Genomic DNA, 13702 nt, shown 5'->3' with positions numbered 1-13702 from the left:
CTCAATAAATAAATAAAAAAAATAAAAAATAAAAAAATAAAAATAAAAAAGAAAAATAAAAGAGTATTTAAAAGTGGGAATTGTCTCGTGCCTTTCCATTGTCTCAGCCTATGTTAGAACTATTTCACACTGAGACTTTTTAGCATCATCTCATCTGCATGTAATCAAATATAAATGGGCATCCCTGGACGATAATACAGTGGGTATATGAGTATATGCACACATCATCAACTACTCTTATTGTTAGACCAAAATATCGGACAGATACAACTTAAGGGAAGAGAGCTTTCTTTTGGCTCACAATTCAGGGCATACAGTCTAAAAAGACAAAGAAGGTATGGTGGCTGGCAGCCTCAGCCAGTAGTGGTAGGAGCTTGTGAGATAGTTTGTTATGATATCTACTAGGTCAGGAAGCAGGGAACTTGGGTTGGAAGCAGAGATGGTCCAGAAGCTCAAGCCTGACTCTTATGGTCCTACGCCTGCACAAGGCATCACATGTAAAACATTCACAACCTCTCAGAACAGCATTAGCTGCCAAGGTCCAAGTCTTAAAACAGAATAGTGCGAGGGGGCATATTTGACAGTCAATAGACAACGGTGTATTAAGTACATTATTTTTGAGACAAGGTTCCGCTATGCAGCCCAGCCTGACCTCAGATTCACAACCTGTCTCCCTCAGCCTCCTAAGAATGTGCATGCACACGTGTGTGTGCATATGGAGGTCAGGGGTCTCTTACTGGCCTGGATCTCACCAAGCAGATCAGGCTGGCTGGCTATCCAGTGAGTCCCAGAGGTATTTCTGGGTCAGCCTTCCCAGTGCTGGGATGACATGCATGTGCCAGTGTGCTCAGCTTTCTTACATGGGTTCTGGGGACTGACCTCGGGTGTGCCATTATGTTTATACGGCAAGCACTTAGCTGGGTTTTCTCATCAGCTCTTACATGCATTTTAACACATTTTCGGCTTATGGCGGGTTTATTATAAGGTGAGGAATACCTGTATCTCTACATAGAGAGGACCGCCAGCACTGGCTGTTTGGTTTGAGAGAAAACATCGTGGTGATCTGTACATTCTAATTATTGCATCATTGAGAGTACAACAATAGCTCGAGAAAAGACACGCTCCAAACACAGCAGAGCTGTATTTTAGAGAAAAAGGAAGCATTGGAGGAGTGCATGCCTTTTCCTTTCTCTACCTCTACTGCTGTATTTTCTATAAAGTGGAATAAGCATATTTCTTCCAAAATCTACATTTCCACTGCACCCTCAATCCATGCATCATGGACTATGGAGGCAAAGCATATTGTTGGACATCTGGGAGCAAAAGAGGCCAGGAGCTGAAGTGCTGAGCATTAGAAGACCAGAGTTCTAGGCTTCCGTCTGCTATGAAGTAGATGCGTGACTTAGGAGATGTGATTTCCCTTTCATTAGTGGTGGTTTCCTTATCTACAATCTGTCCAGCCAAGGCCTCATGTAAAGAATGAAAATATTCTGCTACAAAATAAGCACACTTAAAACTGGACATGGTGGCAGATGCCATGAATCCCAGAGAGTAAGAAACTTGTGAATTCAAGGCCAGAGTGGGTAACATGCTAAGACTCGTATCTCCTGAAACCAGAACAAGTTAGCAACACTGAACACGTTGACAGCTCCTGGTGGCAACTATGCATTTTCAGCCTTGATGGATTCAATGTGATCCAGTGGGAGGTAAACCGATTGACGGTGGGCTGCTGTGTCAGGCTGAGTAACACATTTATATTCCAAAAAGGAGCCCCATGTGAGGCTCAGTGCTGTGACCTGGCCTGGTTGGCCATGGATCAGCAAGCGTCTGCAAAACTTAAACTGTTTGATCTCAAGCTATGACTCCGGACTGATTTCTGTCTCTGTCTTGTCAATCTGACTCACTGTCAACATGGAAGAAATTGCTTGCTCCTCACTGAAAGTCCTTGCCAGGGTGGTCTGGCTCTGCCGCTCAGACATATCCCACTCCATCTGTTCCTCCCTGAAACAGAAGGCTGGCTGCCCAGCTTCGGATCCAGGCAATGCAACGGAGCAAGCAGAATCGACACAACGTCCAAGCTGGAGGTTTCCTGAGCTCCTCCCTGACCATGCTTCATTGGACCTCTGTAGGCTCTAAGTAGGTGGAAAGTCAGAAGGAGCAATTGTTCGTGCAGTTGTAGCTTTGACTGACTCCACAACTCCAGCTTCTCTGAGCCACTTTCCAGCAGGCATTTTCTTCGTGTGGGAAGGGAGGGCTGGCAAGTGAGTGAGTGGTGTGTGTGTGTGTGTGTGTGCGTGTTAAATTAGCATTGCTCATGCAAACACATACAATGGCCAGAGGAGGGAGTCGTGTCTTTATTGCTCTCTGCCTTATTTCCATGAGCCAGATCCTGAAGCTCACCATTTCAGCTTCACCAAGTTTCACTAGCGGCTAGTGAGCTCCTGGTACCCACTTGTTTCTGTCTGCTAACATTAGAGCAATAGGCATATGAAGACCATAGTCATACTGGTAAGGGGAATTTAAAGTCAGGTCCTTGTGTTTACAGAGAAAGTGTTCTACCCACTGAACCACCTTCCCTTCCCATCCCTACATCTTGCATTTTCTTTGGTCTTGACCTACCTAGGTTTGTTAAATTAGAGGTGAATATTGATAACATTAAAGGGGTCGGAAGTCACTTAACCAACATCATGACTTGACTTCTGCATCCCAATAACTGTATTGGTTAGTGGTAACTCATGTCACATGTTGTGACTATTTAATTGCATCACTTAAACAACATATCATTATTTTACATTACCAAGACTGTGAGCTACTTGGGGATAGTTACTGGACATTTTGTTTTTATCTATGTGACCTCAGAATACAGCACGAAGGTACAAAGTAGATTCTCTCCCTCCCTCTGCCCCTATCTATCTATCTATCTATCTATCTATCTATCTATCTATCTATCTATCATCATAATCATCATCTATCTCCATACATACACACATAGATACATATTATAATAACTTATAGAACTTGAGTCAAAGATGGTCTTTGCAAAAACCATTCATTTGTAGATCTCCTTTCAACATATTATTTTCCCAAATTGCAATTTCTTCACATATAAAGTAGAAAAAAAATAATAGTGTCCAGCATGTGAGCTTTATGTGGGCAAGGATTATGGAGGGAACATGTACTTCGTGAGCCATAGGCATGTTGTCACATAAGCACACAAGCAATACATACTCGTTACTATTAATATTTGCCATAAGGCGAACTTGGCAGAGTTTGACTTGTACATTTTATATTTCTTTAGAAAACAGAAGAACTGATTTCTTTTCAGAGAAAAACAGTCTTTCTCTCTTGCAGCCTATATCTGGCCTCTAAAATAGCCAAGAGAAACTAGAGCTACACTGTCATTAGATCAAATAATGCCAGGAAGCCCAGCAGAATGGGCGCCTTCCATTGCTGCCTGTTGCTACCACCATATGCCCTGAAACCAAGGAAGGGCAAAGCGTATACAGAATACCTTTCTCTGAACCACAGAGCAGAAACCTAGACACTGATAGACAGCATTCTACAAGGTGTGAAGAAGGTCTCCAAGTGTCTTATCACAGTCACGAAGCACCAGCATTGTTCCTGAGGACAAAGATAACCCAAGGCAGAGAAATATGCAGTGACAGATTAAGAAAAAATTCCACTCCTCAAAACCAGTGGGAGATAAGTGCAGGGCTGTGACACAGAGGAATCTGGTTACCCTAACTGTGAAGAAGGGATCTGAAAACTTTCTAATTTAATACTAATAACTAACCAAGATGACGGAAAGTTAAAAGGGATTATAGTAATCTGTAAGTCACTGTGTATGGCAAACAGAAGACATCTAGCTCAGAATGCAAAAATGGCAAGAGCTTAGGATGGATCCAAACATAGTAGCTGTGATAGAAGATCATGGTTTATCTACTTGAGAACTCATTTATTCAGGCCTCCTACTGTGAACAACCTGGATATAGTATTCTGCATGCATTCTTGGCATCCGCCTAACTCACATTATACCAACTGCTCCTGGGGTGATACACAGGGGCTCCTCACTTAATAGATAAAAGATCAGGAGCTTGCAAAGTCCAAAAAATTAAAGCAATGCTTCTTTTGAAGTGTATCAGTAAATCATAAACATCCATGTTTTACATCCGGGTCTAATAAATGGAAATTGCACCCTGGAAGCATCAGTGTGATAAGTATGAATAAGGGTGCCCAGACAGAGTCTGAGCTTAGGTAGGATCTGTCATTTCTTCAAGTCTGGAGTTAAAGCTTCTCTCCAGTGCATCACTGTGAACCGAGAGTGTGCAGTAACAATGGCAGGGGACTGATTTGGAAACCATCCACTGTTTGGAAATGCGTCCGTCACTTCTATTCCCTCATAATCTATACAGCATTTTGACTGTGGTGCTTGGCAATAAATAACCGACATGAATTCTAACTGTTCAGAGAGTTAGCCTCATATCTTTTCCACCACTTTTCATACTTTCACATATAGGCCACAATCAACTTAAATGCAAAACTGAAATGGTATTCAGGAGGTGAAAAAGAAGGGCAAAGCGGCAGCCAATACATCTCTCACATTGGGAATCGAATAGCAGATTATATTCAAAGTACAGCATTTAGTGTCCAGTGCTGAATGCATAAAATATATTACCACCTTCCATGGCAAAGCCTTGCTCTTGTAGTGGCATATCTTATTACCCCATTAGAGCTCCTAGTGGGAGGAAAACATCTTTCATTTGCTAGATGCAGGCCAGCAAAAAGCCCTGCATCCTTGGGAAAGAGAGACTAGAAGAAAAATTGAGCGGCTGGAGAGATGGCTTCGCAGTTAAGAGCACTGGCTTCTCTTCCAGAGAATATGGGTTCAATTCTTAGTACCCACATAACAGCTCACAACTGTCTAGAACTCCAGTTCCAGAGGGCGTGATACCCTCAAATATACACACTGTCAAAGCACCAATGCACCAAGGCATAAATAAATAAATAAATAAATAAATAAATAAATAAATAAATAAATAAATAAATCTTGAGTTGTTCATTGTAGGGCTGTACCTATTGGAGGGGTATCTGTCTAACTGAAGGGATGTCATCTCCATGGGGACACACCAATTCAGAATGCCATATTCTGCTAAAGCCAAGAGGAGAGATTAGCCAAAACTGTCATTTGGAACCATGTTAAAGACATAAATCAACTACCACACGTACCCAATGCAAAACAAAAATGTAGGGCATTGTATATGCTAGTTATTGTGAAAAGAATAAACATATCATGTAATCACAGATATAATTAAAGTGTAAATGTATTTGAATCAGGAAATTTATGAACTCATTTTCCAGAACCTTCTAATTTAACCTTAAATATCAAAACATGGATTTTCATGCATTGCCCAAACCATAAAGTGATGAACCAGTGTTGCTTATTTAATGCTTGAACATCTTAGAATAAAACTTGCATTGCCTTTCCAGACAAATGCCCTTTACCCTTGCAAAATCATCTCAGGCCTCTTCTTCCCCTTCCCTCCTCCTTATATGAGTATCACTTTCATAGATATTGTTCTTTTAATTCCCACTGTTAGGCGCATGGAAAGCATCCCGCATGTCTTCATTGAATGACAATGAATGAATGAGAAAATGAGGACACACGGCTTGGCGGTGAATATGTGAGATACACAACAGCGGTTTTCACTTACTTCCCACTCTTAGGTGTGCTCCGGGTCTTTGGAGATGATGGAGAGTTGGCGCCTGAGTTGAAGCTTGAAGAACCCCATCTATCCTTACTATACCCACCGAACAAAAATATATACAAAGAACACAGAGACAAAAAGCAATTAGTCATTTCATTTAAAGATTTTCAAGACCTCTTCCTCTCTCTCCCTCCCTCCCTTCCTCCCTCCTTCCCACTCCAGCAAATTTTTATCCAGTGATGTCCTTTAGTGTCAATCATAGTGGGAACCATTAGTCAAGGTCAAATAAAACTGTCCTTTAGAGAAACGTTTGACCTGTTAATTCCCATGAATAGTAGCACCATAGCTCAAGCTCCCAGGAGGGCTTTAGTGGGGAAAAGGGTCACAAAACCATAGTAAAAACGGAGTGGTAGCTTCTCTTCAACCAACCAAACAAAACCTCTTCCATTTCCAGCCACTGGAGTGTCTGCATAACAAGTTCAGTTCAGAAGCTGCTGACTTTCAGTGAGGAGTATGGATACCAAGTGACTTCAAAATGTCTTTGGGAGATACTATCAGATGAATTAATAATTTTCACTCATAATGTTGCCTGGGAAGGCCATGAATTCAGATATTCTTTCAAGAGAAGCACCACTTGCTTCATGAGTAATTGAATTTAAATTTCCACCTTCAATAACTCCACAGCTTTTGTCAAACCTTGGAAACAAGTACTAAATAAATCGCAAGGCAGGTCTGCTTAATCTCATCAGGTTAATAAACGAAGGCAAATTAATCACCCTAAAGTAAACAAAGAGGAATAATTGATTGGAGTCCCCTTGATTACTTTATTCTATTTCCTTTATCAAACTATTTTACCATTATCTTCAATTCAGCTGAATTGCCTTGAAATTAATACTTTACTTCATTTTAAGATTTCCATGGAAACCAGTTCAAAACCTCTCCACTTGATGTGTGGAATTATTTATCCCAATTTCATCATAATTTTTTTCTGTATTAAAATCTATGTCAGCAGAACCTCATAAAGATTGAAGGTAAAAACATGCATATCTTCTTGTTCAAGGTATATAATAGGACCTCCTTTATTTTTTGTTTACATATAGTTACGTATTGTGTGTATACACTCAAATGTGTATGCCCATGTGCCACAGCCTGTGCACAGAGAGGTCACGGGGCAACTTGTAGGAGTCATTTCTCTCCTTTTCTTATGTGGGCCTAAGGGATGCCCTCATGGCAGCAAGTACTCAGAGAGAGCTCATCAACCCAGGACCTTCTTTTGTAATTTAAAGTTTGTTATTATTAATACATGTGTGTGTATGTGTGTATTGGTGTGTGTCTGTGATGTGTGTGTGTGTGTGTGTGTGTGTGTGTGTGTGTAAAATGGAGTGCATGTGGAAATCAGGGGACAACTTTCCATTGTTTCTTGGTCAACCAAAGGTTCCAGGATCAAACTGAGGCTCTTGGGTTTGCTCAACAAGTGCTTTTACCTGCGGAGCTATCTCATGGGCCCAGAACCTTCTATGGGTAGACAGTAGTGTCTAGAGAGAATGTCAAAGAGCCTTCTAGATTCTTATGAATCTTTAAAGTCCTTTGAAAACAAGTGTTTCTGTGTAGTAGCATTTATGTGTAGGCTGGGAGGGGGTCATAAATGACATTCTATCCTACAGTCACTAGTTTCAAGTGGGCACCAGGGTGTGATTGGAACGAGAATTAATGAGGGCTCCTTGTGATTGCAAAGGTAATAAAGATGGATAGGCAAAGGTAATAAAGATGGATAGACATAGACAAACACTAATCAGGAGGAGTTGATATTAGCAAAAGCTCCAGCAGTTTGGATGGAGAGTCCACAAGAGCCAAAAGCAGCCAAGTAAAGCAGGAGTCATGCAGGTGGGCACTGATGCTGCTGCAATTTTAAACAAGGAGGCAGTGGGGATACCACTCATGCTTGGGCGACATGCTCACTGGAGACTGGGGAGCTCAAAGAGGACTGCTACCCCCCACCCGTCCATTACAATTTTCCTGACAAAGAACTCCTTAGGCAGTTCAGGGATGAATACTAGTCACACACCCTATCAGGAACCAAGGTCAGAAATTGGCTGCCACAATTCAAATCTGGACAAAAGATTCTGGTCAGAAAGATCAATCAGAGGCATGTATGAAAATGTCATTATGAGAGCTGCTACTTTGTATGGTAATAAACAGCAGAAAGAAGGAGAGAAGGAAGATGGAGAGCAGGAAGAAGGAGAGGAAAGGAAGGATGAAAGAAAGAAAACAGAAAGTTCTCATTCAAAACAATTCAAAATTCTTGCTTTTAAAAGTGGGTGCAGTTCAATGCAAAGGATGCCGTAAGCTTCCTGCTACACACAAGTAGCGGCCGGGGCTATAGCTTAGTCGGTAGAGGGTTTGCCGAGCGTGCATGACTCCCTGGGCTGAATCCCCAGTGCAACAACAGAAACCTGTGTGGTGGCACATGTCTGTGATTCCAGCACTGAGGATTAAAGGTGCAGGATCATCCTCAGCTGCAAATTAAGTTTGAAGTCAGGATGGGCCACAAGGGCCCCAGACTCAAAGGGGGAAAATAAACATGAGGGGGTCTTAGTCACCTCCCTTCTACATTCCTGGACACTGGGCCTCTTTCAGTCTTACACACACACACACACACACACACACACACACACACACACACACAGTAGGCAGTGGGGAATTTGCCTGGATGTAGCACTCTTACACCAGAGGGTTTTTAAATCACGCTGTAGAGGCTCCAAACTCAGGTTACATGCTCACCTAACTTTAGAGGTCCATGTATTTTTGAATAAGACAACAGTCATTCTTATTGCTAAATTCCCACCTCTGGGCCTTGAGGAAGAAGGTCTTGTAAAATTTGCATTACAAGTGATTCTCAAGGGAGGAGCAAGGCAGGAAATCAGGAGAAAATGTCAGCCTGCAAAGACAACCTTATTATTGTCAGCTGCCTCTCCGGAGGAGGTGGGTTGTCCTGGAGTAGAAACCTTTAAAAGATAGAAATGAAAAGAAAAAAAAAGATAGAAATGATCCTACCCCACCCCACCCTCAGGCCTACTGCCAAGTCCCTGAAGTGCAGAGCTGAGGGGGATGAAAACAAAAACATTCTCAAGAATAAATCACGTGGGGGACGGTACGGCACCAAGGCTAGAGGTGAAAGTACTCAATCGTGTCCAAATGTGTGTTCTGTGCAAATAACAGACGGGTTCCCGGTGGGAACTGGATCAGAAAGGGGAGTGGGCAAGAAGAACTTCTGGCAGGCTTGGATCCTAGGAGGACAATTTTGTAGCAATACTAAGGATCGTTGGACAGAGAGAGCTGCCAAAAAAGGGCAGAAAAAAAAGCCATCTTTCCACATCCCAGAGATGTAGGCTGGGTAGATAAACCCCCGACAAGATGCTGTAAATCTCAAACCTTGAGACACGAAGACAATGAAAGCAGTAATTCTGAGGGCCTTGAGTTTTCCCAAAGTGCCTCGTAAGAGATAAAGCGAAAATACTGCAGCAGCAGACTACTGGGAGCCTCAAAGATCTGGAAAGACACAGGTCAAAGGCCTGAAGATTAAGATGCTGCCAAGAATCCTGGTCACTGAAACAGCCAGCACTCACAGGGACTGACAGGAATGTCTGTTTGCTTCTAAGCTCTATGGCTGATAATTCGGGGCATATGCGAATGAGGAGGGGACCCCGCTGCTTTTGAGCTAGTTCCTAACCTTTGCATCTGAAACAGACATGCTCAGTTGTCCCTCCTTTGATCCGTCTGCTTCTCCACCCCTTGCCAGCCCTCTTCACTTTCATCTCTCCTTTAAGTTGTAATCTCAAGAGCTGTGGCTGAAATCCCAGAAGGTCGGGGTCCAGCCCTCTTGAGCCCCACCTGAGTTGTCTCCTCTTCAGAGATAAGATTCTGGCTCTCCTCTGGGCCTCATCAAAGGCTTGTGAAACCAAGTCCAGGTGAGATTCTGATAAGAAAAGCTAATGTGCGCCAGCCCGCCTCTGACTGTCTGCTGGGCTGTCCTCACTAACTATTAATAGCAAGGAGGCTTTTTTTTCCCCATCCAGGCTCCACATATGCACCAAAGGGCAGAATGGTGCAAAAATAAATCCCGCAGTGCTGCGCACATTCCTTGTAAGTAGGAAAACTGTGATGGACCCAAGTCTGCAGCATTCTCCAAGGGTTCCTGGAGGGACAATTTAATATTCATTGTCGGGAACTAAAATGGCAACCAGACCCTCTCCTGCTGGAGTTCTTTCGGGCTTGCCAGAGAGGTAATTATGAACAAAGAACTTAGTGGTTGAAAACATGCTTCATTCACGGGTTGTTTTTAAACTGCTATTTAAGATTGAAGCTAGACCCTTATACATGCAGGTCACACCCTCCACCACTCTCCTTCCCCCAGTGGTTTAACCCACTTTGTTGATGGACAGTGTACAGATATCTGTACATCATAAGCTCTTTTTGGAAACAATAAACCTCAGGTCCAAGAGAAATAGTTTGCTTCTGCAGTTACTTGAATTGTAAAAATTCATTCCCAGAGTCCTAAGAAGCTGAAATTGTATTTCAGGAACCAGGCAGAGGCGATTGCATACACACTGACTGTCACTGGTTCAGTTTTTGGCCCTAAACATATGGTCTCACAGTATCGCTGGTATTTTATTGTTTATCTGTCTCTTCTGCTAACTTTTAAGTTGGTGCTTGTTATGGTTTAAGCATCATTTGTCCTTGGGAAAAGCTACATTGAGGGTTGATGCCCAAATTTAATGATATTGGGAGGTGGTGAGGCATTTAACAGAGATGGACATTTAATCAGGACCACAGGGTCAGAGACTTCATGAGTGGGCCGGACACTGTAAGAGCAAGCTTCCCTCAAGGGAGTCAAACACTCCGAAACACATCTGCTCTCATCAGCCCATGTCTGCTTGCTACTTTCAACATATCCTGCCATCATCTGCCGTGTTATGTGCGGCACGAGGACTTTAGATATGACTGAGTGATTGCTCTTAATTGCCTCCGTGAGAAAACTCCAGCAGGAGTGGATCTGGCTGTCATTTTGGTTTCAGACAATGGATATCAAATTGTCCCATCTTGATCTTCAGGGCCTTTACAACCGTGATAAACAAACCAGCTTCCGTATAACTAACTCGTGCTCACGAATCTGGTTAATGCAACAGAAAACAAGCAAAGCGAGCACATAGAAAAAAAATCTTGAACAAATAAATAAAAAACACCCTGCATTTGGGCTCAGAGGGAAGGATAATTATCAAAGATTAAAAGGTCTGGCAACTGTGAGAAAAAGAAATGGTGATACACACACACACACACACACACACACACACACACACACACACACACACATATATATATATCACATACTTGCCATAGCTGAATTTCCAGGGAAATTGGAATTCGGTTGCTGATGGTTGGTCATCATGTGTATTGCAAAGACACGTGAGTTTTGAAAAGAAATTTCGTTTTCAAGCAAGCATGCTTGGCCAATAGGAGAGTGCTTCTTAATAATAGTCCTAAGCCTGTTGCAACCACATAGCTTTTAGTGATTTCCAATGCATGTTCTTGTAAGTGATAATAGAGGTGTAGCCCAAGCTACTGTGGAGGGCTCATTGCAAGTCTCTCTTGGGGGAAATAGTAGCTATTCTGTGCTTCATGCAAAGACTCTGGGCTTCAGAAAGCTCTGAGGATTGGGCCATGCACGTAAAACCCAGTCAGTAGGAAAGACACAAACTCATCCAGTGTGCTCCCCACACTGATGTCTGAGTCCACTCGACAGCCCATCTACCAAGTGGAAATCTTGGGAGAGGCTTTTAAATCTCGACTGCTTCCTGATGAGCGTGCTTGCCTTTTGCATCTCGAAGAGGCCTACATTTTTGAAGTAGTTTGCCCTTGTTCTGTTACCGGGTAAAAAAGCTCTTGAAATATTGATTCCTTTAATTAAAGCTGATGAAGCATCTTTGTGTCATTTTCCTGCCTTGTTATGTCCTAAGTGGTTTTCTTTCTTTGCCACCGCCCCCCCTACCTTTTTCATTTTCATTCCTTCTACCTGAAGTGTTTGAATTAGAGTCCATCATCCTTTTAGTCTCTTATACTCATTACCTCTACTTCTGTTACTCATCAGGCAGAGAAAGTTCAGTTCTCCAAGATGCACATTTTTTTTTTTTTTGCTCCTCCACCTGGCTTCCCTTGGCTTAACTCTGGATAGCAGAGGAGGCTTTTCAGAGAAGACCAAGGCTTATCTTTGTTACTGGGTAGCCTAGTATAACGCTAGTCTTTTGGAGACAACTCCTAAGCTCAAAGCACTTGCTTAAGAGTCTTGAGTTCTAATCTTGGCTGCCAGTGAGACGTCTAACTTCTTAGTGTTTTAGGATTGTCATGTGCTAAAAAACAGAGGGATTTAAACCAATCAGGTAGCCCATTCATAGAGAAGCTCACAGCTGCTCTGGAATGGCAAAGCTTTGAGAAAAGGCTGCCTAGGCACACACATTACCCTGCCCTCTCCCCTTCCATTAACGTCTCGGTCTAACAGCTAACCACGGGGCACCAGGAACGGCAGCAATGAGCTCATTGATTATTGTTGCTGTTTGCTCTTCTCACCTAGTGGCACATGCTGGGTTTTGCCAAAGGAGTGATAGCCATATTGCTTAATGTCTCGCTGGGGTCAGGAGAAAATATGAGTCAGATTTTAAATTATATTATGGTCTCATGTAAGCTAGCCAATCAAGCATGCATTTTGAAAGAATGTGGACCTTGCTTTCAGAGTATCTGAGGCCGGTGGAACTTTAGCTAACAGTTGTAAGTGCTATTGTACCATTGCTATAGCCTCATCAAGCTCTGGTGTTTCTCCATCAGAAGGGAGGTTAAGGAATAAAAGTCACAAGATAGCTTTGGGTAATTGAGACCTAAGATACAAAAGATGCTTGGACTAGCATGGTCATGAGAGAGGTGGAAAGAAAGAAACAATGCCTAGAATAAAAAAAAAAGGAAAACAAAACACAATTTGGAGACTGACTACATTTGAGGAATGAGAATAAACTCTAAACAGTTGTGGAGAATGTTCAGAAACCAGATGGCTGGAAAACAAATCTACTCTACCAGTTAAAGAGATTAGTTGGGAGGAGAATATAGGTTATAGAACATAATGAGGGATTGGGCTTGGCACATATTAAAGCTAGGTTATGGATGGACAATTTTTGCCAGACATTTAAAGAGATGGCATTGGAATTCCAGAAGAAAGACAGAGTAATACACTAATCTCTGCTCCAAAGGGTACCCTAAGTCATGAGGTAAGCAGTGGGACCAAACGGGACAGTTGTCCTTGGGATTAAGGAGCAGATACGTCTGGTGGCATCCTTTGCCAGAATGTTGAGTTCCTCTTTGGTGCGTGAAGATTGTGAGAGCTTGTGAGGGCTTTGCAAAGATCTGTAGACCAGGGATCCAAGTAAGAGGCTGAATCAGTAGATTTAGCTGTAGAAAGCTCACTGCTAAGGGTAATAAAGGAAAGTGCAAGGCTTGATCCTTGTACACCCCAGTCCATGTCCCCATGCCCTAGTTCACTAAGCTAGGTACAGAGTGGGTAGAAACCCATCACAAAGTCCATCCCATGCTGCTGCCACCTCAGTGTAAGGAACACACTGGAGATGAAAAAAATTAATGAGTAAACCCAAGGTTCTTTTACAGTCAGTACCTTTTCTTTGCCCACTCTTACCAAGGACTAACCAAATACTGGAGGCTAAACTGAAATCTACTCTATCTTTTCTCTGTGGTTCTATTCCCCTTTCCTACGCCATTTCTGTATTTCAGCGTATTAACTGCACCCTAAGGTACCATTCTGGGTGGTAGAAGGATACCATCCTTTAATAATAATAAAACCTTCATCTGGTGATGGATGGAGATAGAGACAGAGACCCACACTGGAGCACTGGACTGAGCTCGCAAGGTCCCAATGAGGAGCAGAAGGAGGGAGAACATGA

At 42.6% G+C, this 13702-nt stretch overlaps 1 protein-coding gene across 5 annotated transcripts in view; it reads right to left on the bottom strand.

The window, feature by feature from the left end:
• Hs6st2 (heparan sulfate 6-O-sulfotransferase 2) overlaps window positions 1–13702 on the bottom strand; it is a 277491-nt gene that overhangs the window by 30311 nt on the left and 233478 nt on the right. For 4 of the 5 annotated variants that reach the window (XM_026787540.1, XM_026787541.1, XM_026787543.1 and 1 more), the window contains one exon: window positions 5712–5798. The exons of the other annotated variant lie outside the window; for it this stretch is intronic. In XM_026787540.1, the coding sequence (XP_026643341.1) occupies window positions 5712–5798 (87 nt within the window). The remainder of the gene's footprint in view (window positions 1–5711; window positions 5799–13702) is intronic. 5 annotated transcript variants of the gene reach the window in all.

The sequence above is a fragment of the Microtus ochrogaster genome, linkage group LG10 (genome assembly GCF_000317375.1).
Source record: "Microtus ochrogaster isolate Prairie Vole_2 linkage group LG10, MicOch1.0, whole genome shotgun sequence".
In the NCBI taxonomy this organism is placed as follows: domain Eukaryota; kingdom Metazoa; phylum Chordata; class Mammalia; order Rodentia; family Cricetidae; genus Microtus; species Microtus ochrogaster.
This window is presented reverse-complemented; position numbering and strand designations above follow the sequence as displayed.